General features: G+C 37.2%; 1 protein-coding gene across 18 annotated transcripts in view; it reads left to right on the top strand.

Annotated features, from left to right (window-relative positions):
- Window positions 1-26,079, top strand: part of map7b (microtubule-associated protein 7b) — a 70,496-nt gene that overhangs the window by 41,813 nt on the left and 2,604 nt on the right. For 3 of the 18 annotated variants that reach the window (XM_015348889.2, XM_015348867.2, XM_015348913.2), the window contains exons 2-18: window positions 696-797; window positions 1,141-1,215; window positions 6,010-6,173; window positions 9,096-9,210; window positions 10,561-10,662; window positions 11,352-11,462; window positions 12,832-12,921; window positions 13,991-14,104; window positions 15,616-15,764; window positions 18,294-18,415; window positions 20,744-21,003; window positions 21,277-21,469; window positions 22,173-22,341; window positions 22,855-22,959; window positions 24,247-24,297; window positions 24,649-24,706; window positions 25,340-25,484. In XM_015348889.2, the coding sequence (XP_015204375.2) occupies window positions 696-797; window positions 1,141-1,215; window positions 6,010-6,173; window positions 9,096-9,210; window positions 10,561-10,662; window positions 11,352-11,462; window positions 12,832-12,921; window positions 13,991-14,104; window positions 15,616-15,764; window positions 18,294-18,415; window positions 20,744-21,003; window positions 21,277-21,469; window positions 22,173-22,341; window positions 22,855-22,959; window positions 24,247-24,297; window positions 24,649-24,706; window positions 25,340-25,484 (2,125 nt within the window). The remainder of the gene's footprint in view (window positions 1-695; window positions 798-1,140; window positions 1,216-6,009; window positions 6,174-9,095; window positions 9,211-10,560; window positions 10,663-11,351; window positions 11,463-12,831; window positions 12,922-13,990; window positions 14,105-15,615; window positions 15,765-18,293; window positions 18,416-20,743; window positions 21,004-21,276; window positions 21,470-22,172; window positions 22,342-22,854; window positions 22,960-24,246; window positions 24,298-24,648; window positions 24,707-25,339; window positions 25,485-26,079) is intronic. The other 15 variants (XM_015348903.2, XM_015348870.2, XM_015348920.2 and 12 more) reach the window with 13 other exon arrangements.

The following is a 26,079-nucleotide window of genomic DNA, read 5'->3' as shown; positions in this document are numbered from 1 at the left end:
TTATTTTACAAACCCAGACCGCCAAGAGACAACTCCAGTTTATTCTACAATTGGTTTCTTGAACATAAAAGTAAGGACACTGAGTATATTTCAGCAGTTCATTTACACAATTTCAAAACTGTCAGCAGAAATTATTGAAGGAATAAAGTGAGAGGATGGGTGTTATTGAAAAATTTGTGTTTACCACTCCACTAATTATGACCATTACATTATGTTTATGTGTGCAGGAAATATCATGTTCATGCTTTATAACAGCCTCCCAGTGAGTCTTAATATAGTTAAGAGTAGGTTGAACTAATGAAGCATAATAAATGTTTTTTTTTTACTGAGGGCTTTTCTTAACATGCTGTCCAATGGTTTTATGTCTTTTTATCAACAGAACTCATTTGCTCAGAAGACAATTAGCAATTTGGAAAAGAAAAGAGCTTGAATACTTTTAAAATATGTCTTGGGTTCCAAAGTTTTTTTTTTTTCCCCCAGAGTAAGAATTATAAAAGTATATAATAAGCTGGAGACAAATCCTTGATGATATTAATGTTTCTCACTTAAACATACATTTGGAATTATAAATGGTTTTATTCAAAGATTTATTTTGTTATATAAACATGTATATCTACAGTACAAGGTCAAGGTTGTTTGATTTAGTTAAAACTCAACCATTCTTTGTGTTTCTCTCTCATTTACATTTTTTACAGCAGCTGACTCACAGGCTAAATTAGATGAGAAGAAAGCCCCAGCATCCAATCGCCCTACTTCTACTGCATCAGGACAGAGCAGTAACACTGGAAATAAACAAGGTATAATACAGTTTCTACTGGCCTTTGAATCCCTCACTCCTCATCTTTCTGTGTGCAGTATTTATTCCTCTGCTCTTGGGTATCTTTTTTGTCGTTGTCTGCATCTAGCACTAAGAAATGGCTAATATGAATGTTTACCCTTTTGTTACTGCCATTTCATTTAAGTTCTTGCTGTGATATTAAAATGCCAAGTGTGTGAATTTCTCAATACATAAGTAATAAACATTTTTGCCCTCGAACACTAAGCAACATGAGTCAAATCAGTATTTTATAGGATTTTAGCTTTTTGCTGTTTTCTTTTCCTTCAGTGTGTAACCTAACAATTTTTGTCAACTGTCTCCAGAGCCCCTAGTATTAAAGGTTGATGAAAGGCAAAGACTAGCAAGGGAACGGCGAGAGGAACGCGAGAAACAGCTTGGTAAGTGACACCACCTTATCAGTCCAGACGTGTTTTATCTCAGGGGTCAGTAAGGCAGCAGCTTTTTCTGTGTGCTTAAAATAATTCCTAATGTTTTTTTCATTTTATTTCAGGAAAAATAAATATTTGTATGTATTGGTATACAATTTCATCAGACAAATAGCACTGCTTCTTCAGTTATGATTGTTGAGCATAACTGAAGTCATGAAGTCAAACTACCATTCAAAAAGGTTTAAAAAAAGTCTTATTTTATAATATGCTTGAGGAAGGTAATATGCTTGTAAATTTAAACCAGGAAATGAAAAGCAACACAGTCACAAATTGTAAAATACAGACCACATTAGAGCATAATGTTGGACACCTTCAGAAAATCAATGGGATATAAAGATTCACAGTATTTTAGTGTATCAGGGTAGAATTTCATATTGTAAAAGAAACTGCAGACGCCTTTCCAAGAAATGTTATTAGTCTGATTATTGTCACATGAGATGTTTGCAAAATGTTGAGATAATCTCTGTAATATTGTTTCATGCTTCTACACATACTATAGGTGCTACACTAGAAACTTGTTATAAAAAAATTGGATATTATCCCTGTTTTGACTGAGAGCTGGAAGTGTTTTTTAATAATTGTAGATAAAACAAATATTCTTGTATTTCTGAAAGTGCAATTAGTAGAATAATCTGGTGCACTGGAGATTTATGTAACTGCTTCCATTACCTGTTACACACTGCTCTTTCTGCCACTTCTGCTGGTACTATTTAATATACGGTAGACTTTGCTCAGCCTGAAGCATGTTGTTGAGTTCCTCTTTATTATTTACTGGAGTAAAATATTCACTAAAAACACCAGCCATTTGCCTTTCTCTTTAAACTATTATCATACATTATCTACTGATCCTGTACCTGTCCCATTCCATTTCTCATTAACATATTTTGCCAAAACCAATTCCTTAATTATTTAATTAATATTTAGCAAGATCAATATATCAAGAAAAGCATATGTTGAGGAGTCCTGGTCTGGTAGGTGCTCTCTGACAATCTGAGTCACTAGCCATGTCTTTTCTTTTCTTCAGTTTCAGTTGTTGATGTCTCTGTTGGATCTTCTTAATCTACAGTGTATATAAGTAAATTAAATACACATACTGTATGTTTATGGTTTAATTATATAAAACTGCATTACAATTCCTAACTGAATTTGGGGATCAATTATATACCACTAACACTATACAGTACCTGTCTCCTATGGAACCTTTCTGGCTGTTAAGCTTTAAAATTCCTGAATCATTAAAGTACCATGTGGAGAGGATCTCTCTGTTTCATGTACCAGATCAAGGTAGCATGTATTAACTTTTCTTTAAATCAAACTCATTTGAAATCATTAATAGGGCATGGTCAGTTTTTCTCCAGTTTATCCATTCTATAAAAAAGGGAGGCAATATCTAATTTAAAAAGGTTTCAATGCATTTCTGAATGCGTCTTTAGCTTTATTAACATTCAGTTCAACTACTCTGGATACCTAGAATTAATCTAACATGCAAAAGAGATATTAAAAGACTTCCTTCCACAAGGCCTTGGACAATATATAAGGTTAAATAGGCTGACAAAATCAATAAAAATTATCCCAAGTTAAATGCAATATGTTTAGTGTTTTCCCCTGAATATTGAATGACTGATGAAATTAGATTCTTTCATTTCAATGCCTGTAATCCTGGTAGAGTACTTTTGCAGAAGGTCAGTCCACTTCCTTTTGCCTTGATCTGCCACATTTTATTTTTTGTAATTTTTATTTTTTTCAATAATTGTTAGAGTTTTTACATTTTCAAATGTAAAGAAATCGATATTAACTGTTTGCTATTTTATTTTTTAATATAACAATAGTGACATTATTCAACTCTTATTACATAAATGCAATTATGTAAAGTCTTAATCCCTGTTTTCAGGTCAATCAGTGAAATCTAAAATAATACCCTTTTATTTTCCCACTTAAAACACTGTATTGCACTTACAAGAATTGATGCCAACAACACATTGACGAATGTAAATGAATGGTTGTCAGGCACTGATGACAAACATTGCTGGCAGTAATTGCAAAAACCTTTTGTGCTGACCTTTGTTCTTCGTTTCCTCTCCAGTTCTAGAAGGATAAGTCTTAGAACCATAGTGCAACTTTCTAGGGCAAAATGATGAATACAGTAGGTCACATAACTGTCTGCTAATGGCAGAGAATGAGAATGCTCAGAGTACAGTTATTGCTTGCAGTGTCTTTGCTAACCTCTCATTTGGAAAATTTTAACTTTAATTTCATGTAACATCAAATGCATTTAAAAGGTGTTCGGGTTTAGACAAAATTCTACTTCATCACACAATATCTATAGTTGCGTTTGAGCAGCTTGAATAACGTACACTTGTATGTCTGAGGTTTTTTGAGTATTTCATAACAGATTTATAGAAATTATTTTTCAAATTACCCTGCACTTTGCCCATTTGTCCTTCAACACAGCAGTTCCCTTGTAATGAATGTTTCTTGTTGTTCGTAGAACCCCTTCTGTGATTTCACAGAATCAACAATGGAAAAATGTACCAATTTATGTATGTAGGATATTGTGTACGGTTTTGTTCACCACTTAAAAAAGACACTGCCGCTTGGAATCAGTCTAGAAAAAAGTGACCATACACATTAGTGGGCTAATGTAATACACTGACAGGCTAAAAGAACTGAACGGTTTTGGCCTTGTTAGTATTAGCATGAGAGACCTTTAAGGAAAAACAGGTTGCTAATCTAAGTGATATTGTTGGACCAGTAGGTGGCACTCTTCCCTCTGGACCAGAATGTCCAAAACCTGATGCCATGATGGCTTGGTTTTAAAATATTCTCAATATAGGGGTGTTAATCTCATTCCCCTTGGTAAATTCCACTCGCAATCAGGCCTGTCTAAAGTTCCCCTTAATTCAATCTGTGAAGCGATTTCTCATTTCTGTACCAGATCTCGTGTGTTAGGGCTGCTGGTGCATAATGACCCAGGTAGGTAGTGTACATCAGTGGTGAGAGAAAATGGTTCCTTAAGATCTATTGGGATCCTTTGGATTAGTGAGGTTATTGTAAATGAAAAAATAGAGACAAATTCTGCCTTCAGGAAACACCTTGATAGGACTCGATTGCCGAAACATTGTTTTTTCTTTCTACTTTTTAACTTGGATTTCACATCTACTTGTTCCTTTGCAGTCAACATGCTGACAGAGCTCCCTCAAACCTCATTAAACATAGTTTAATGCTGGCATATAATTTCTTATTTAATTATGCACATCATTCTTGTCCAGGTGCATTTCAGTGCCTTGCGTATATACCTGTACAGTAGCTTTCCCTTTCTAATACTCTTTGTAATGAGAAAAACAGAATGTTACTTTATCAGGAATGTGTTACACAGACACCTCAACAACAAGAATGTTTCTTTTCATGTCATTATTGCTGGCCAATGTAGTATATAATGAATGTTAAATCTGCACTGTTTTAATTTGAAAATTAAGGTACCACCAATTCCAACCAATGTCCATTGGAACAGGAAATGCCTGTTCTTCTTGTCTGACCGTGTTAAAATCAGACCCCTTGCCTGTTTAACCCATTTAAATCCTAACCATTTGCACAATGGTCATAATCCTGCTTTAAGAAGTTGTCACCTCAGTATATTCATCCAGGTATTTTTAAAGGAGAGGTATAAAACGCACTTTAGAATTGGTCGTCACATCGTTTGATTGTAATGTCATAGTGATGATTTGATATAAATGTTTAGTTTTTGTTATTTGAGGTAGGCTAAGCTCTTGATTGCTGTTATTTCAGTTGAAGTCTTGTGAACGATATGCTTTGTCTGTTGTTGCTTGTCTCCGTTAATGTGGCACAGTGCAGTTGACATTTGTTTATTTCACCAGCATCATGTCCAGTGCCAGTATTTAATATTTAATAGTGTGTAGTTAAGCCTATCATGTGAAAATGATGAAAAACACTCTATTTTCATTTGTAAAGGGAAGCTCAAAAAAGGTCCTAAAATCAGTACATATGCAATATACAAAGCATCCTAATTAAGGACTGAGTTTTCTGTTGGTTTAGAGTCAGTACCTACCACAGTACCTGCAAGATCTCTAGTCTCTAGTAGGCCCCCTTTATTAATGTGCACAGTACAAGTCTTAAAGAAGACGAGAATGGAAAGCCTCACCATTCAAGGGAAGCTGTGAATTGCTAATGCAATAATCAAAAACTAAAATGTGTCAAATTATTTTTCACATTGCATCCGTCACAGCCACGTTTTAAAAAAAAAATCAAAGGTACTGTATAATTGGAGAAGTTTGATGCTATTATTGGTAGTATGATAATTGAAAAGTGCAGATTATATGCTTTCTAGAGATGTGTGGACATGTCTTCTACTATAATGTTGCAGCAGTTTAGTAAATATTAGAATATTAAAATTCTGAAGGTCTATTGTTTGGAAAAATGTTATGGTTCAGCTTCAATGCTGTTCCACTAAAGGGTATGTGTCTTCTTTTTAAAAATTATGGGGGCGTGGTTTGGAAAGTATGCTCTGCATTACGTGAATCCTAACCTCACTGTTACTATTGAAAATATTTAAAAACCAGTTTAAGACAAAGTAGCAAAGAGCTTCACCTAAAACTGTATAAATCTAATGCTATTGAGTAGCCAGGTGTAGTGTTGTATTTCAGTGTCTTAAGACATCCTTCGACTTTTTTTAACTGCTAATATTTAAGGAATACCTGCATTTGATTCTATTCCGTTTCTTTTCAGCTGCTCGGGAATCTGCACTGTTAGAAAGAGAGGAGCGGGCGAAGCAGTACTACGAGAAACATCTGGAGGAGCGCAAAAAGAAACTCGAGGAGCAGCGTGTGAAAGAAGAGAGGCGGAGAGCTGCCGTTGAGGAGAAGCGGAGACAGAAACTTGAAGAAGAAAAGGTCTGCTTATCAGCGTCCATTCTTGACGGATTTTCTCTAGTCCTCTTGAGCATTTCTTGCTTTAATGCTTTAATTTGTTAAAAACTGCAATGTTTTATTGTACAGTTTTCCTTAAGGCACATATCTATTAAAAGGAGTAGAGGGATTGAGGCTAGAGAGTGGGAGCAAACTGCGGTCTTTAAGCTGGCTCTGGAGCATTGCACTCAGTTTCAGAGACTGGCTGGCTGTTTTTTTTTTACAAAAGGCTTTTGGTGAATCTGAATTACAAACGTTTAGTAATGTAAGTCCAGCTACAGTCATCATCACTTGGGGCATTACCGTTAACGCTTCTGGTATCAAGGTTAACTGTTGTAAAATAAATCTAGTTAAATAGTAATATACAAAGAACAGTAATAGTTGTAAATTAGTTATAGCACTTTGTAATATTTTCTCTTTGCGGTTTTAAATGAGTCCCACTCAAGTTAAGTCAAATATAAGATAATATTTTTTATTTATAATTGACAATTAAATAACCCACTATCAAAGAGATGCATCTGATGATGTTCAAATGTTATTAAGTGTATTATTAAATACAGTTTTCAGCATTATTACATAATTTATCCTGGAAAATACCAGTGTAGGAGGTTATCAGTGCATTATTAACATGCATACGTTAATATTAATATTAACTGCATAAGTGAAAAGTGTAAAAGTTTTGTTTCAGTACTCTGAAGAACTGAAGAAATACTGAATAATACTGCAGAAATACTCTGAAGAACTGTGTTTTGATCTGCCATGTCAGTCGATGCAGCTATTGGGGGGATGCTTTGTAGCTTGAATTGTATTGTTACTATTTAAATCCTCAAACAAAACATTAAAACTGCTGCCTGGTCTAGTATAGTTTCTGTTCTGTTCAATACTTAGATTTAGCCACTCTTTCTTGAGTTCTTTTTGTCAGGGAAATGTGTGTCAAGTCCTTGAATTATCCTTTGACTTTTTAGGGCTCTCTGTCTCTTGAGTTATGTCTGAAATCGGTCAACAGTCTTCTTAGATGAAGACAGGGTTTGAAAAGATTATAGCCAGCAGCAAGGGGTGTGAATGTTTCTCACCATAATAAGAATGGAAAATAAGACAGCTAACATGAGAGAGAGAGGGGTATTTAAGTGATAAAAGAAGCAACAAGAAGCCTAAACCTGCAGTACCTGCAGTCACATGAGAATAAGTGATGATGATGTTAGTCTTTGGTAGGACACCATTTTGAATAAAGAAGAAAGTAACATGGTTCGGGGCTGGATGCACGATATTTAGTGGATGTTTGTAAGATGTGATATAAAGAGCAAATTAAAATTTTAATTATGATCATCATGCCAGATCTTAGTATAAAATATTTTCTAATATTGAAAGACACACAGCCCATTGTGTGTTTAAGTATATTGATAGAAGTGCAAAATAAAATGTCAATTGATTATGATGAATCACATCACAATCACAATGTCTTCTTTATAAGAAACCTCTCCATATGAAACCTTGTACACTACATTGTGTTACATTTTTTTTAGTTCCTAAACATTCTCAGCAGCCTGTACTGTAAACTTTACTCCCTAGTTAATTTTCAGTTACTGATTAAACAAACATTAATTTTAAACTAAATTTGAATAACTGACCCGGGTGGTTTCAGTTTTTTTTAATGATGGCATTTGTTGTCTTAAATTAAAGAACATTAAACTAAAATCAATTTCATCCCAGACTAGCATATGATAAACTAGTATTATTTTAGACTAATCTAATTAACATCATTCTTAACAAATTCCATTAATGATCACAGGAGTTTTGCATATCTATAAAGTATGTAGAGCTCACTCATTCTGGAATTAATAGAAAACCCACACAATGTTTATTTTTCCTCTTGTGGCTTCTGTGTTGCTTTGCGTAACATGATCTTTTGTGTTTTCTCTAAATGTGGCTTGGCAACTCTTTTACCAGCTTCCTATCTGGCTAAACTACTGCAGCACAGGCCCCAGTAGCCATAGGGCATTTTATACAGTAGATGTCTAGCAAATGGACTATTGCTGCAGTATTGCACAAGTATGACTGTTCTTGGATGGTTGCAGACACATTAATAACATCACTGCAGTAATTTTTTTATATATATATACTGTACTAATACTCCACAGATTTCGACACTTCTCAGAATTTATTTAAAGCTTTCCTTAATTGAAACTACTGTAAGATGCATAGGTTGCAAAAGGTGTTCCAGGAGGAAAAATAAATTCTACAAGTTGACAGATCTAAAGAACTAAACCATAAAAACAAACATTTTCAAAGCAGAGCTCTATTTAACTTTGTATTTACATTTTCTGAAATAATTATTTCAGCCGTTGTCTTTTTCATACTGTATATTCTATATCTGTTGAAGAAATCGGTATTTGTTTCATTGTCACATTTCCTGAGTGCATGTTGTACAAATGAGGTTTAATGATTTCATTAAGTGGGAAAGAGGTTGAACACGATCCTACATGTGTTGTGTGATGTCAGTGCATAAAGGCTACAATGTTCAATACTCAGTTCTTATTTTCCAGAGAAATTCATATTTACCAAGCAGTTGCATTCAAAGTTAAGCTTCTGTAAGCTTGTTGTTAAGAGTCCGAAGTTATGTGTTTGTGCCATAAAAAACAGCTCCAATAAATTTGCTTATGTTTCTCATGTTTTAAACACCAAATAACACTATAGTACCATTTGTTAGTTTAGTACTTGTTTTTCTGTTTTTACTTTCAAAGCAATCATTTTGTCATTAATAATATACTGTGCATAGTAAGGATATGGCTGGGCTCTAGCTGCAGATTATGATCTCAGGAGTTGAGGCTGAAAGGAAGGATTCAAAGAGCATTGTTACCTTAATTCCACATGTCAACTGCCAGCTGGAATTCCTGTGTGTTTTTCCAGGAGCGTCATGAAGCCGTTGTTCGGCGGACAATTGAGAGAAGCCAAAAGGTGAAGCAGAAGCCCAGCCGCTGGTCATGGGGAGGGGCTGTTCCCAGCGGTGGCATCCATTCCAGTGGTAAATTACACCTCAGACACTTTTAATGTCTCTCTTCTTCACATTGGGGCAATCCTTTTGTTCAGACTGTGTAGGAAATCAAAGAGGAAGGTAAAAAAAACAGGTGTGCTTTCAATCAGTATAAGCTCATCATTACTTTTAATGTGGTTAAAGAAACATAAACATATCAGAGTATTCCTTTCCTGCATGTTTAAATTGTTTTTTTTTACCAACAATTGGCAAAGCATGGATTCTTCACTAGGTTTACAGGCTGGTAACTAGATGACAAAATGATGTTTCTAGCGCTTGCTTGCAACTTGTCTTGAGCCCTTTGCTTTGAAGAATATATTACATTATGTAAAGTGCCTCTCTGTTCTGAGCTGATCTTATGTTCTATCTGCTGCAGTATTGTTAATTTTGTTCCCTGGATATCTAGATCCCAGTGAAATTAAAAACACAAACAGACATACCAAGAGCTGTAAAAATAAGAATTTGGTGACCACAATAATTCCTTGATACACAAATTAAATTGTTTGTATGTAAGGAATACATAAAAACAAATTGCTGTAACATTTATAAATACTTGTGACAAAAGAAGTTTGAAATAGGATGTTCTTGTATAGAAGATGCATCAAAAACAACACATTGGCACAGTTGGGGGGTCCTTTATTTCAGAAGCTTTTGAATTACAGCAGCAGAATTTATTCCCTTGATGATAACTGGTGGTGTTTCTTACTGGGTATCACTAGAAGCCCCCATTAGTGCCACACTGTAGGCTGAGAACACAGGCTGTGAACACAGGCTGGTGGCGAACACTCGTGTTGCTGTGCAAGTGTAACCCACATCACTGACTGGTTTTCATCTTGAGGGCAGGACAATGCCAGTGAATGAAGCGCCTGGCTTCTGATTGACGCTTAAGCCCCCCCCCCCCCATTTTAATTCCAGTTTTCCAGTGTGAACCAAAAAGGCAGAGCTGGTAACACGTCTCAGAGGAACTGTGGGCCTCTTGGAGGGCCTTCCTGGTCTTTAATGTTATACTGTATAAAACCACCCCAGGATTCTTAATTTACAGAGGAAACTCTGGTGGGATTTTGTCATGTAATTAAAGACATGAGAAATACTTTTGAATTAAAAGTTTAAGAAATTGGAAATCTTTGAAACATTAGTCTTATATTCAGTGTAGTGTTTTGCTGCAGTATTTTTAAGATATGCTTTCAGCAGCAGTCTTTTATGGTTAATTAGTACTTCAATAATGCCTTAATGTCCGTCGCCATCTTTATTTCGCATTCTGTTGCATGATTATGATTTGGTTTGTCACTCTGAGGATCATTCATTGTCTTGCATTGGCTGTTCCTTTTTTCTCTTGTCCAGGTTTTGTTGAATCCGCTTTCCTCTTTCCTCTTGATATAGCAGGCCTGGAGCACCACTTCCAGGGTGCTTTTGGTGTTCGCAGATATGGTACAAAAATGCAATGTGAATATCGATTCCTCATCAATGTATCTTACCATGTAGGAGTACGTCACCTGGTAGCAGGCATCTCAACACTGTGCATGATTTACATTAGATACCATAGACTAGAACTATAGAAAGCATAATAAACTTACCACCTAAAGCAGATTGGCTCATGTTATTTGACATAACTGCGCAGGTCTGTGAACAAACTGTATGCAGTCCAGTTTGAGCACATACTTGTTTCCTGAGTTAGCATTAATGTTCCACAATGAATGTTCTGCAACAAAAGATGCTGACCACAGAATTGATATTTTTGGTAGACACATAATCAAGCCATGAAAATGTGATTCATATTAAATTGCAAAATCTAATTAAATAACTGTGTATTCTTTTTCCTGTGATGGTTCCCCTTGGTTGGCATTTAATCTGTGCTTTAGAAAATTATTAAACGACACTTTTTTCTGTTTGATTCACTGTGTGTTTAAATTGTCATGGTTTGCCGCACTGTGGATATATTCTTTTTACTACAGTTTAAGTCCATAGCAGGGCTGTTATGTCAGATAGACAAGGCCAATCTGCAGTTGTTCGCAATTCACACCTCTTCTAAATTGCTTTCTCCATAATACCTAGTAGTTCCTGATGAGTAGGATAGAGCAAGAGCTGAGTTATTGCATCAGGGTGTCACTTGCCAATATTTCCATTTGTTTTAGATGCAGACAGGAGGTCAGTTTCCACTGTGAATCTTTCGAAACATGCAGACCCTGTCATTAACAAGCGGCTCTCTTCCTCGTCTGCAACGTTGTTAAATTCTCCAGACAGAGGTACAGTTCCTCCGATCGCTTTCAGCGTAAAGAATAATATGTGACTATGTATGAGCAGCTAAATTCTTTTTAAGACCATGAAGCAGGCATAGAAAGCTGGCATCATTGAGATTTATTTTTAAAAATCCTGTAAGGGTATATCGGTTTTGTAAAGTCATTAGAAGCTGCATTGGACAAGACCAGGTGAAGATTTTGTCCATTCTCTTACCCTTTTCCTTCTTAAAAATCTGGGGTGATCAGCTGGGAAGTGGACGCCTACCAGTTCCACATTGCTCTTGGGCTTCGGGAGGCCATGTCTTTGTCCTCCTACAATATAGTTTATTAATAATGTAGAACAAAATAAAATGCATTCAACATATATTTTCTGTGCAATTTATCTTTCTGGAAAATAGAGAACATATACTGTCTATCGGCAGCAGATGATAGAATATTTTTAGAGCCGTCTTTGAATATACAGTACATAGTTTGACAGGTCAAATTTGGACAGTGTATTAAAATACATTGTTTTATCTGTTATACTGTTATAATCAATCTTTATTGATTTCCCTCACGGGATCAATAAAGTATCTATACATCTGCATTTTGAAAGACTTGTCTTTACCGTCATATTGCCTGTTTAACTATGAGTCAGGAAACACTGGTGTAATATGTCTTGAGTTCTGATGACTCATCTGTGTTATTGTCTTCATCACCTCACATCCATTTGCAGTTTGTTTATTTTACATTTTTTTTTCATAACACTGTTTGTTTCTGCTGCCTGTTGTACTGTATGTTTCATGTTGAGACCTTCCTTTTTTGTTTTAGATGAAATTATGGAACCATGAAGAAAAATAATGCAGCAATAGTACAAGCCCGTTTGCAAAGAGAATAAGATTAACATTTTCTTTAACAGCTTTTGAACCTCAGCTTCTTTATGTGCATAACTGTGATGAGAATTGTTTTGTGTATTTTTTATAATGTTAAGGCTCTTGTTTGCTTTACAGGTGCTATACTCTTCATAGCAAAAAAAGACCCAAGAGGAGCAAAATGTTTGTACATATTGCACATAAGCTTCAATTTTTCAAAATGTGGTTACTACTGTATATACTTATACTATGTTACTAAATACTATGAATGATGGAAATCATTCCAAGTTTCCTTGTATATTACTTTTACAATGACGGTCTTTACCAGCAATCAGGCAGTCTGTAAAGGTTAGTTCATAAGGTTCCTAACTTGGTGAGTATTAATCAAAGGAAATGCAGAACTTGAACTTTTCACAAGGTGTTCTTCAGTTATCAGATACTGTACTTACAAAAGTGAATGTGGAACATACTGAAACTCCCTTCCAGTGTGGTAATTCAATAACTTGTTTGGTTTGTTTGCACAGCCTTACAGAAAAGAACTCCCTTCCTTAATAAACCTCAGTCAAAGCCACACACCTCCTCCAGAGAAAAGCCCCCTCAGGATCGACGGCCAGGTGTTTCTGAGGAAGATGCAAATTCGAAAGTGCTTTCTAAATCAATCACTGAAAGGTTTTCATATGAAACTGGCTGGAGATTGCCAATTACATTCTAGATTAATACATTTAGGTTTATTTAATGATATGGCCATATTCTTTGCTGTGAGTATTTTTTGGAGAAAAAGTGAAAATCGACATCTGTTCTTCATGATGGAAGTATTAGATGTAACAGTTGTGATTACTGTATTTACGAGCTTTAGGCAAATCATTACCAATGCATTCCTACAACTATTTTGTTATCATAGTGATCAGTGTCTTTATTAGGATTCTGATTGTTTTTTTTTGTTTTGGCTCTGACAATAAACAGCAACAAAGAGTACAATACAGTGTATACAGAAAAAAAGATTACTTCAGTTAATGAAGGCCCGTTCAGCATTTTCAAAGTGTCTTTTGGCAGATTTAAGGAATGTCTGAGACACGTGTTTTAACCGATTCACTGGCCCTCTGGGAGGTGTATGCAATTTCCAGCTCAGTTTCACCTCACAAGCCTTCAATGATAATCTGTCAGCTGAAACCATCAATTGCTTTCTTTGTCACCACACGTTAACCAGGGCAGATGCTAAGCTTGCATTCCTTATTTTGTAGCTGGGCTGTGGTAGCTCTCGAGACTATAATAACTGCTTTCTATAAGGAATTCTTAAATTACTCTAGCTGTCCACATTAACCCTCAAGCTTAGCGATTTGCCAGACTACTGGGAAAATATTTATCTAAACTGTGCATCTTTGTATTTATGATTTGTGCACTGCAGTTAGAGCATCCATTATCACTTGATGCATGTAAGATAGAGCTCAGCAAACGTGAGATTGTGGAACTGCACGATATTTTATGTTTTGATTGAAACATTTCTATTTGCATAGGATATGATTTGCAATACCAGCTCTTTCTTTCTGCTTTTTTTTCCAGCTATAGTTCATCTGGTCACCGTCAATGCTTATTTATATTTTGTTTGACTGGCTGCAAGTCATGAGCTCTCATGCAGCTGCTCCTGCTGTGTCTAATGTGTCTATGCGGTCCTATAACTCGCAGCTCGTCGCCTGCAGCTCAGTGCCTGGGAGAGCTCCATCGTCAGCCGGCTGCTGACTCCCACCCATTCCTACCTGGCCAGGAGCAGAAGTGCTGTGTCTTTGTCCGGGGAGATAGGTAGGTTTCCCGTTGGTGGCAGTTGTCTGAGACCCATGTGTGAATATTATATATGTTTACTGGCTAATACTGTACATGCATTGAAAGCAAAACTGACATTCCAGATTCTGGTTCCTGGCAGTGATGACTCAATCGGAAACATTTTTGAACATCTGTATTCACAAACGGCATGATAGGTCCATACGCCATAGAGCTTGGGTTGTTTTCACGAAGAAGTGCTTTTTTTTTTGTATTTTCTTTATATGGAGCAGGTTTCATTTTGGCTTTGAGAGCAGGTGAACTTGGAAAACGTTTTAAAAGAAAACTGCCAATATAGAACTTCTTAGGAAGTGCATTTCCAGAAGCAAAATATTTGACAAAATTCAGCAGAATAAAAATTACTGAAACTGGGAATTTGAAGAGTCTGTACAAATGTGTACTATATATATTGACCTTCACTGATTATGGTTTGCATGTAAGATGACTTCTTTTATCTTATGTTTCTAACAAAGGTAATTCAGAAGTGCTGATATTTTTAGATATTTGTCCTCTTTCTGAGCAAATTCAGATGAGATTGTTTGGGTTTTTTTTTTTAAAAAAAGGCACTAGACAAAATTGGTACATTTCCTGTTATGGATTCTTTGCTGTGCACTTCGATAACACACCTGGTAACTTCAGCATTTTGCGTTTTCTAATGCTTGAAATGAGTGAAATTGTGTTGTTTGGAGTGAGAGGAAGAAATATGCGTAGCCTTTCCTCTGTTTCTCTTGTCAACTAAGGGGGATTTGCTTTGCTGGTGCTGGTGTTGCCTTGTCTGTTTTCTCCAGTTATTCCCTGCCATCAATAACAACCTTTAAGCTGCATGCCATTTCTTTTCCAGTGTGCAGTTCTGTTACTGATTTAATTACTAACACTTTTCAAATCCACAGCAGCTGCAGTGTGTAACTCAGCCATCACTATGAACCTAACCCCCTCCAAAAAAGAAAACTACATAGATTTGGAGATGGTTCAGATGTGGATAGCTTGTAGAACCTGGCGAGGGAATACAGCAGTCTCCTAAAGGGGCTCATCAAAAAATGCTGTTGGTAATAAATGACAAATCTAATGATTTGTCAGAAAATCTGCACTGGCATTTTCTACAGTACTGGTTTGCTTTTCAGTTTTTATACAAAACCCGTTCTGGCAAGCTTAGTGTACTTTGATGCCAAAATTCAGATCAGAATGTGTCAAAATTAAGCATGAAAGTAGGTGTTCATTGAAAAAAATGAAGATGGAATGGCTTCATTCCTACCAAGACATTAATCATCTTAAAACAGGAAAAACAGCAATTCCATAAAAAAAGATGTCCAAAGACATGCATTATCCTGTTCTTTAAATTAAGAAGAGATTTAAAGTGATGGTTCTGGTACCCACATCTTTTTGCATTTTGTAGCTAATCTAATAGTCGCTTTATTCTCTCTTTCTCTTCCCTTTTGATGGTTTTTCATCTCCACTCCCTCTCCTCCATTACTTAAAAAAAACCCACTGTACAGTTATCCCCATTTGTCCCCGTTCAGCATCTTGCAGTCCTATGACCCCAGTGTCCTACAAGTCTGTCCACTGTAGGAGCACTGAGCGGCCGAAAGTGACCATAACCAGCTCTGACACGGCTTCACGCAGGAGAACTGTCCATCTGGCAACGGTAAGATTGTCTCATGTCTGTGCTAAGTCAGCGTAGAATATTCTGAGAAATATTCTTGGACTTGGAAAAACATATTTGTGAGGATGTGAATTCCTGTAAAGCTTTTTTAATGTTAAACGTACCCCCAAATGCTCATATTCAACCAGTTAATGTTTAGCATCTCATAACTAGGATGAGTGTAAATACATGTTTCTGCATAGTTGGATGTGTTCAAATGTGGCAATAAAAACTGCCCCCCTGACAGCTTGACGTTTTCCTGCTTTTAATATATTATGTTTACCCGTGACAAATATAAAAGGGTGATGTGTAATTAAGACATTTACTGTATATAAATAACCAAATTGTTTACCTGGTGCCAGATACAAAAGGGATGATTGATAATTTACAGTACAGTATATAAATACTACTTTATTCAAACATTTAACTTCTAAATCTTATTCCTTTGTTCTTATACGGTATGTTGCTTGTTAAGTTAAAAAGTGCACTGTCCTCACGGACCTGCATCAATGCAGTGTGTTTGGTTTGGCCTTGGATTCAATCACCTGATCCCCTATGACAAAAAGCCAGCCTCTTCGCCCTTTCCAGAGTCCTGGAGAGTCTGGTCATAGTTAAAGAATTGTCTTACACTGAGTCCAGCCATGTTAAGTTAAAATGGAAAAGCAGCTATGAACAACTCATATTTATACGTTTATATTACACAGGTATAAGACAGTGTCTTTAGTGTTTTTCATGAAAAATGCTTACCCTGCTCTTGTTTTGTGAGAACCACTGGAAACTGCTGACCTGTGACTCTGGTTGCATAACTAATACATTATTGTAAAGTCCTGTGCTATTCATTTTCAAGCTCCCTTCCTTTCATTAATTATTGTTTAACTCATGCCCTACAAAGCTGAATTAATTTTGAATGTTTCCATTTCTTTAAGACAGCTTCTGACAGCAGGCATTCACAAGTAGTCTGTTATACTGTATTATGAACAGGATGGTCATGTGACTAAATTATGCCTCAGAGTTTGTTTCCTTTGTTTGTTTAAAACTAGAATGAAACAGAATGGTACCTTACTGAGAAGTATTTGTCTATAAGTACTTGTGATTTATTCTTGTATTTGTGCATCTTCAAATGATGTTCACCTTCAGCAAGACAAAAAAGCAGGTGGAGTGCAATTTTGTTAAGTCACAAACAGTCATGTTAGGAAAGGTATACATCAGCCTGAAGTAAATTTAAGAACCATGGATCCCCAAGCTCGTCTTAAGGATACTCCGTATTAGAGCAAGTAGATAAGGTTCTGATTTGATCATTTTCTGAACGTACTGTACACAACCCTGACCTGGAAGATCAGGCTTGTAGTACAGTAGTTATTGGACACATTAGGTGTAAAGGAGCACAGAAGAAGAACAGTTCATTTTCAAATTAGTAATATTTCTGTAATGCCACTCATTTAAAAACTAATAATGATTTGTTGTTTTTACTGTTTGTGAACTGAGCTTTCTTTATGAAAAAAAAGATGAAGATCAGGTTATTAGCTGTATGTTTGCAAATGCCTGCTACAGGTATACTGTAAGCTCAACTCCAAAAGGCTTTTCTGATAGTCCATCTGTCTTAGTGGAAGGACTTAACTAATTAACTACTTAGGGATGGGATTTTGGCCCTATTAATCAGTGTAGGGTGGGTGACGCAAACAGTCATCGCATCTGTTCAGAGTGGTTTCGACTGCGAAAGAAAAGACTATAATTTTTCCATTTTTATATTTACACAATATACTGTTGCAAACATAATGACACCTTATTTCTTAGCTTACAATATTTGATTTAATTAACACTTTTACTAATGAGATCAATGACAATGATACTGGATAAATACAGTTTAATAAACAATATTGTGTTTAATGAATCAGAACATGATCATGAATAGTATCTCAACAGAACTTAGTTTATTTCTACGAAGTCTGGATTTTCTGCAGCCTTTTTTTCCATCTGGATTGTCACTATGTGACTGAAATGTGAAATGCAGTTTTTCCACAGACCCTTTTTGTGCTTTATTCTATTTATTCTATTCTAACTTTGTCAAATGTTAATACAATTTTGTATTTTTTTCAGTTCTGTTATTTCTTATTACTTTTTTAATGGAACAGAGAGTGAGTCTATTTCCAGTTAGCTGCACTTTGATCATGTTCAGGACTTACTGACCTATATAATTTCAAATTTTAAGTGGGAGGATTCATATAAGAGCCACTATTTAGTAAATTATTGTTTATAATTAAAGCACCATTTTTTACCATTTATCTTGAGACTTAGGTCATGAAACATTATTCATTAATATTAAATAACATTATTCAGTTTAGTACCACATGCTCAAGCTGAACATATTGGTCTTAATAGAAAATTCAAAGACTGTTTTTAGAGCTAGTCACTAACTATGAAACCTTTTACATAATTCTGTTCAGATGATTCCAGAAGGCTTGGGACAGAATGCTTTACATGGTAAATAAAGTTTCTGATTACCTCTTTTAACTTAATTAATTTGTGGTTTAGGTTGCTAAAAAAGAAAAGGATAAATCCTGGACCAACCTCTCTACCCCTACTCCTGCAACAAGCAGGAGGTCTCTATCTCCCTCTAGTGTGAGGAGCAGAGCAACAGCACCCTCTCCAGTACGGTAAGATTACTGCAGTCAATCAAATCTTGCATTCAGAAGTGTCATTAAAAAAAAGATCCATCCTCATGGTCCATCAATGTTGTGATTATTGCAAATTGTATACTTGTTGCATAATAGTCCAGCTGCTTTAATTGCAATTGTTAAGGTTGAGGTGCCACACTTACATCATGCGATGTAGTGCTTACACCTTTTAATGTCTTTTAAAATATTCAGATGCCCTTGGCTGGATGCCCTATATTTTGGGATGCAATGGAACTTGTTTTCTTCCAGTAAACGTGAACATAGAGACATGTTGAATAATAGCTTTAGTAAGCTTTTCAATGCAAAGTTGAAGACATATCTGACAGTTTGGAGAAATGTGGTTTGAACTTAAATGGCTTATACTGTATTATTGTAAAATAGTCTTCCACTGTTCAATATATTTATATATATCACTGTATATATAAATACTGGAAATAATCATACTGGAAACAGGATAAATATGGTATATTACACAAAAGACAAATTGTAGAATAATATATTTTGCTTTTAATTTAAATGTGGCCCTAATGCAGTGTTCCAATACATTATCGATTGCCTGATTAATCTAATTGTGCCAAACCAACATACAAGTGTAGATAAGAGATTAATTTAGAGTTTTTAAAGAGTTTTAAACTTGCAGTGAATATGATGGCTCCTGGGAAAGAAGCCACATGTGACAAGCACATAAAACTCAATGTTTTAGCCAAAACAGGTGAATTCCCTTCAACAGATTTCAGCCAGACTCATTTCATCCTGTGCCATTAGCAAGACCCTGAAGAGTGTACAGAAAATTGGTATTGTTGACAATAAACGTGGTTGAGAAAGAAAATCCAAACTATCCAGTATGTTCCTGTGTAAATAGTCTACACGGCAGGTGACATTCCAGCAGAAATCTTGTAAATGGTCTTGCTGCAAGAGCAACCAGATGCACATAAACATAAAATGTTCACAGTGATTGTGCAGCTGCACAGAACAAAAAAGACACCAATGGGCAGCAGAAATTAAACAATGAGGTGATGAAACCTGGAAACAAGTGCTCTTTACAGACAAGTCCAGGTTTGAGCTATTCATCAATAATCAGTGTCTGTACCACAAAAGGTGCAGTATAATATATTATAAAGTTCATTCAAAGACAGACAGGAGAGCTGCATTACAATCAGTGCACATAAGCTACAATAAAACATTGGGATGGATCAATACAAGTCTGGAGTTCTATCAAGTCCAAGGCTATAAGGAAAATAGTAATGAATTTTAAATATTTCACTCTGTAATTACATTGATACATATTTCTGTACTGCCTTCAGAATGCTGTATACAGTAGTGATGGGAGAAGTGCTGCAGGAGCTAAATTGATCACACTGTTACCTGTTCACATTGTATCTTTAAATGCAAATGGTGAATGCAAATTATTATTATTATGTTTGTTTGCACAAAGCAGTCACACCAGCTTTAATTTGTTTTTATAAATATACTGTAGCATTACGCCCCTCCTGGCATTGGACTGTCCCATGACCCCCACCCTGTCAGCTCTAGCCAGACTCCTCTGTTTGTCCACGTCTGCCCAGAGTATTCCTCCCTCTCTCTCACAGCCCCACTCACAGTGCCTCGCCCACTGGTAATCCTGAAGGGCAAGTGATCCAATGATCTCATCTGTTGTTTTTTGAAAGAAACTTGGGTATGGGCTCCAGCAACGGGGACATGGAGCTTCCCACACAACCCTTTGTACAAAACTGTGCCTCCCAATCTCAGGTTTAAATGCCTTAGTCTTCTGGTTCATGTTTCACTTTTGTTTTAGTCCATTGGGTTGGCTTTCCTAAAGCCCTTGAGGATATTGAATATGTGATCAGTTCCCCTTGTAGTCTTCTTTTGTTTAAAAAAATTGTAATTTAAGCCTGTAAGTTTAAGACATGTGATTAAACCAGATAATGTGTCTGGTTGCTCTTCTCTGGGCTGATTCCAGAGCAGCAGTATATTTTTTGGGATGTGGTAGCCAAAATCTTGCACAATAATCAAGGTCTTACTAGTATATTGTACACAAATATTAACATATAACAACTATAATGGAAAAACAAAGAGCATGTGATGTGGTGTATTTAGGTTTTCTGAAGGCTTTTGATAAAGTTCCTCATAAAAGACAAATTCTAATACTCTAGTCAGCAGAAATTAAAAAACAAAGGTAAGAGGTGAATGCTCCAAAAATATTTTAGCACCTCTGCAGTCTCATACTTCTGCATTTTCTAAATGAATCTTATTAAATAGTCAAGGTAAGTCATAACAAATTAAGTTGACTTGTATGTTTCATCATAGAGCGGTCCACAAGGCACCTCCAGTGATCAGCATTCCAAAGCCAGTGAGATCTCCCCCTGATCCATCCCAGGAATCTCCTGGGCAGAGCCACCCCCTGTCTCCTGGGAACGTGCGGCCAGTGAGGACCGTGCTGCAGAGTCAGACAGAGGAGCAGGAGGACGGAGCTGAAAGTGCAGACAATGTGCAAATTTCAGAAGAAATAAATCCTGAGCTACCATCACCTGCTAAAGACACTGCACCTAAACATGAGCCCGCTAAAGGTAAGAGCCTGTGCTTTCAGCAGCTCTTCTTTAGTTCTGACTTAGGTTTGCTTAACTGGGCAGTGTGGCTGGAAGACAGAGCGACTGGCCTGTTTCTGTCGTGGTTGGCATTTAGACAGAGACAGCCGGTTCAGTAAAACAATGGTTGAAAATGTCTTTCCCCTTTAGTGTATAGAAATGAAAACCTTTATTCGTGTTGCAGAACAGCCTCTGGGCAAAGTAATCTCCAGGTATCCATTGAAGGAAAAATAAAGGAATTCTTCTTCTCGCCAGAGCCTGGTCCAGCTCAGTCACAGCTGCAGGCCGTGCCCGCTGCAGGAACCTCCCCAGCCGGTGGAACCAAGCCCTCGGCGGGCACCACTGACCCTGAGGAGGCTACTCGTCTACTGGCTGAGAAGAGGCGCCAGGCCCGTGAACTGAGAGAGAGGGAGGAGCAGGAGCGCAGAGAGATGGAGGAGGCTGAAAGGTAGAATAGAAGGCCTTTGCACAGTTAGGGGTCTGGTGGCTGCCTCATTCTACCTTCCCCCGGTTCTAAGTCATACACCATAAAGGCTTGTTTTTGCGCCCTAGTTCTCATGCGTCTACCACCCTCACGTTTGCTTTCACAGAATGACTGGAGAATACGCATTCACAGTTGTTGCTGTGGGTGTGGCTGAACTACGAAAGGCTTTGTCTTTATTTGTAGTCAGGAAAGCACTGTGGAAAAGTGTAACATGATATTTGTGTAAAAGCAGATCATTTTAATCTTTTAAGTAAGCAGTGACCCACCAGGGATTTGAACACGCTACCCTCCAGTCCAGAGGTCACAGCCCTATGCACAATTCCTCTCAGCAGTCAGACAAGAAATTTAAGATCTTTTCTTGCCTAGGCAGGCAGGGATTGCCATCTTTTCGGGTAACCAATTATTGCTTCAACCAATCATGCCGCAGAAACGCATATTTAATAATTGCTTGCATAAACTGGCAAAAGTGTTACTGAAATACAAACAAAAATCTCAGAAATTGCCTCAAATTTAATATTATATGTTGTTCCTTGGAGATTTGTCATATCCAAATGTCCATAGGGACATTTCTGCCAAGGCAGACTCATGTCTGTCTCTCGTTCATTCTGTTCCCCGAAAGTTGGTTTTGGTTCGCCAACCATTGTTGTGCGGATCCTGTCCTGCACAGGCGGAGCAGGGAGGAGATGGCGAGGAGGAAGGCAGAGGAGAAAGCGCGTCGGGAGGAGGAGGCTCAACGGCTGGCAGAGGAGAAGAGGAAGAGGGAGGAGGAGGAGAAACGTGCTGAAGAGGAAAGAGCACAAAGGGAGAGAGAACTGGCGGAGCGCCTCCAGAAGCAGGTGAGCTGGAAGGGGAATAGATGAGCAGGAAGAGTCCACAGGAGGGAGTAGAATGGGCCGAGGACTGTAGTATTTTAGAAATAAAGAGAATTGGACTGATTTAGCAGTTATTCGCTGCTGCAGTAAATTGTTTAACTGTTTAATTGTTTCTCTAATTTGCCTAGGATTTGTAATCTGCCTGAAACTGTTCTTCAGTTTCTGGTGTTGTCATAAAGTAATTTACAGGAATTTCTCATTTCCTCTTCAGAAATCTGTCCTGCTGTTGTGTTAACAGTAGTAAAGCCACACCTATTGAAATGCAAAGCCTTGCATTCAGCTGTAATGTGGCGTCTTTATATCATTTTTCTCTGAATAGCGCAAAGCCTGCTGTAAATGGTTTTATGACACTTTTAAAAGGCGAATAATAATCAAATAATTTGAATAGATCAGAAAATGCTTATTCTGCCAAGAAAAGGTTATTTGAAGAGCTGAAGCCCCAGAAGTATCCAACTCAAACTTGCTTTCACTCTTCAGAAAGAGGAGGAAGACTCTCGCCTGCGCGAGGAGGCAGAAAGGCTGAGGCTGGAAAGGGAGAAACATTTCCAGAAAGAGGAACAGGAACGCTTGGTGAGGAAGAAGGTATGCACTGTGTTGTCCGAGGACCTCCTGTAGGGGTCTTTGAGGTTTTGTCTTTGGGAAAACCTCATCAGTGATTTTAAGTTTGGTAATTTGACCAGACTGTACAAAGAAGGATTGTTCAGATTTAAAGTGCTCTGAGGTATTTCTGTTTTCAAAAATGTCCATCAAAAGCAAAGCTGTTTTCATTTATAATCTCTGAATATGGGTTTTTCACAGAACTGACACATTTTGTTAAGATGTGTGTTATTGTCTTTGACTTGTTTATATTTTGAAGTTACATACATTGACATCAGTTTTCTCTTTTTTTGGTGTTAAATGCAACTGAGTTGTCCACATCTTCTGTGATAATTGCTAATCTTAAGCATAAGGGAGGGGGAAATTGTTCTCTGGGCTTGACGTCGTGCCTGGTGGACTGTGGTGTAATTGAAATTCAAATGAGCATTTTGTGTTTTAGCAGATGTTCATTCATAAAGGCTAATGACCTCCCTGAAAGTGTCATTGTAATGAGAGGAGATACAACATGGCAGTGCTACATATTAAATTACCATTTATTCCAGAAAACCTTGCCAAAATCCAAATATCTCCTTTTAATAATAAGAATAATTGCTTATACTTATATAGCGCTTTTCTGGACACTCCACTCAGAGCGCTTTACAGGTAATGGGGACTTCCCCCCACCACCACCAATGTGCAGCATCCACCTGGATGATGCGACAGCAGCCATACTGCGCCAGAACGCTCACCACACATCAGTGGGGAGGAGAGCAGAGTAATAAAGCCAATTCATAGATGGGGATTATCAGGAGGCCATGATTGGTAAGGGCCAATGGGACACCGGGGTTACACCCCTACTCTTTTTGAGAAACACCCTGGGATTTTTAATGACCACAGAGAGCCAGGACCTCGGTTTTACATCTCATCCGAAGGACGGCGCCTGTTTACAGTATAGTGTCCCCGTTACTATACTGGGGCATTAGGACCCGCATGGACTGCAGGGCGAGCACCCCCTGCTGGTCCCACTAACACCTCTTCCAGCAGCAACCTTAGTTTTTCCTAGGAGGTCTCCCATCCATCTTCATTGGGCTGCCAGTTGTGAGTTGCAGGGTGATATGGCTGCTGGCAGACCATTTTTAGACTGGAATTTTTATCCAGTTTTACAGATCCAGTGAGTGCAATGTTTGTTTTAATAATATTAAACTACTTGTAGGTAACTTAAACAGCAGACTAGTTTATTACTTCCAGTTTAGAATTGCATTATTTTTAATCTATTCTGCTTCTGTTTTTTAGCGTTTGGAGGAAATCATGAAGAGAACAAGGAGGTCTGATACTGCTGATAAGGTAATAACAGCACGGTGGACACTATGTGAAAGTACATTTAAATATGAGAACAGGAGGCACTTCACACAAAGGGTTGCAGGAGAATGGAACTCGCTACCCAGCCATTTTGTTGAAACTGAAACCCTGACTTCTTTCAAAAAATGGCTGTATGAAATGTTTTGTTAGATCCCTAACACAATGGTCTAGATTTTAGGATTGCAGAATTGCAGAAATTAATTCTGCAATTTCCCTCACGGGATCAATAAAGTATCTATGGGTACAATGGCTCTTGTTTTTAGCCTTTTTTAATTTTATTACACATTGATTATCCTGTTCCTCTCAAAGGATTATGCTTTCATTTTACTCTTTTAGAAGCCTGTTTCCCAAAGGAATGGTGAAGTATCCCAGCAGAATAAAGCAGATGAAACAGGTATCTGATTAATTGGACATGACTCTATTGAGTTTGTCTCTCTTGTGGCTTCCTTGAAAATTAATATTTCCATGACATTGGTTACCTGTATTGTAGATTGTTCCTGCAGCAATGGAGATATTTGCATCCTTGTGTGTTATGCATCTGTGAGGATCTATCAAATGCATTTTGGACACACCTTGATCACATTTTCTTATCTACTTGTAATGAGGTCAATGGGATACATCTTAATGTAGTGTAGCAATATATTATTATGTTGTATGTTCTATACATAGAATATATTCAGGCAAAAAGTATTGCTTGGTTTAAATATCATGCATATAGTATATGTTGCAAATACACATTTTATATAAAAATAAGGAAAATCATTTATATCTAATATCTGAGATTTAGTACAACAGTCATAATTTAGTTCTTTCTTACAAAAATAAAAAACATAGATATCTTCCACTGTCTTTGCAAATTCCATCTGTTGAATATTTTAAAATATACAGTATGTGCATATTTTCCAATATTGGCAATTGTACATGGCTTGCTTACAGAAGTATATTTCTCATTCATCTTTGTTACTTTTGGGTTTGGGTTTGTTCTCGCCTATGAATGAAGCTAGTGTTTTTTTTTTTGTATTTGCAGCATCTTATCAGCCTTCAATGCAGGAAACGCTGTCTGTGACTGTGACAGAGCAGTATTCAGAGGAGGGTCCAGGGACACTGTACGCAGGCAGCAATGGTCATGGGGCCCTGGGCCCTGGACTGCCACTCCACACAGCTGGACAGAGGTGAGCATGCCCACTGGGCAGGATTGTGAACATGTGAGCATAGTTTATTTTACACATCTGGTTATTTACACTGGTTCCATTTCTAAATCCTATTCTCTTCTGTTGCCTATTGCACAGTACTCCCAGACACATCAGCTTCACCATTTCTTTCTGTGGTGTCAAGAGTACAGCACAGACATCGTTGAAACAGTATAATGAAACATATTTAATATCTGTCTCCATCAACAGATTATACCATTTGATTTAATTTAATGTTGTTATATTGTTGTTGCATAATACATAATCTCAGATATAACTCATTCCGTGCAACAATGGGGAAGGAAATATTCACTGAACGTCATTATAAAGACGATCTTGTATTTCTGGCTTTTATGCTGGAAGTTCTTCTCCTGGCTCAAAAGGTCCTCATCATGGAAGCAGAACAGTTTGACTTTAAGATGAATTGGGACGAAACCAAGATCTATGTGGGTGTACATGATACTAATATTCCCACACAAGTCTCACTACAGGGCTGTTCTGTGGAAGTGGAGTCCTTCACCTGACTCAGGAGCCAGATCCCTGACACAGAAAACAGCGAGACAGGATAGGAATAACA

The sequence above is a fragment of the Lepisosteus oculatus genome, chromosome 2 (genome assembly GCF_040954835.1).
Source record: "Lepisosteus oculatus isolate fLepOcu1 chromosome 2, fLepOcu1.hap2, whole genome shotgun sequence".
In the NCBI taxonomy this organism is placed as follows: domain Eukaryota; kingdom Metazoa; phylum Chordata; class Actinopteri; order Semionotiformes; family Lepisosteidae; genus Lepisosteus; species Lepisosteus oculatus.
The sequence above is the reverse complement of the archived record's forward strand: the minus strand, read 5'-3'. Positions and strand labels throughout refer to the sequence as shown.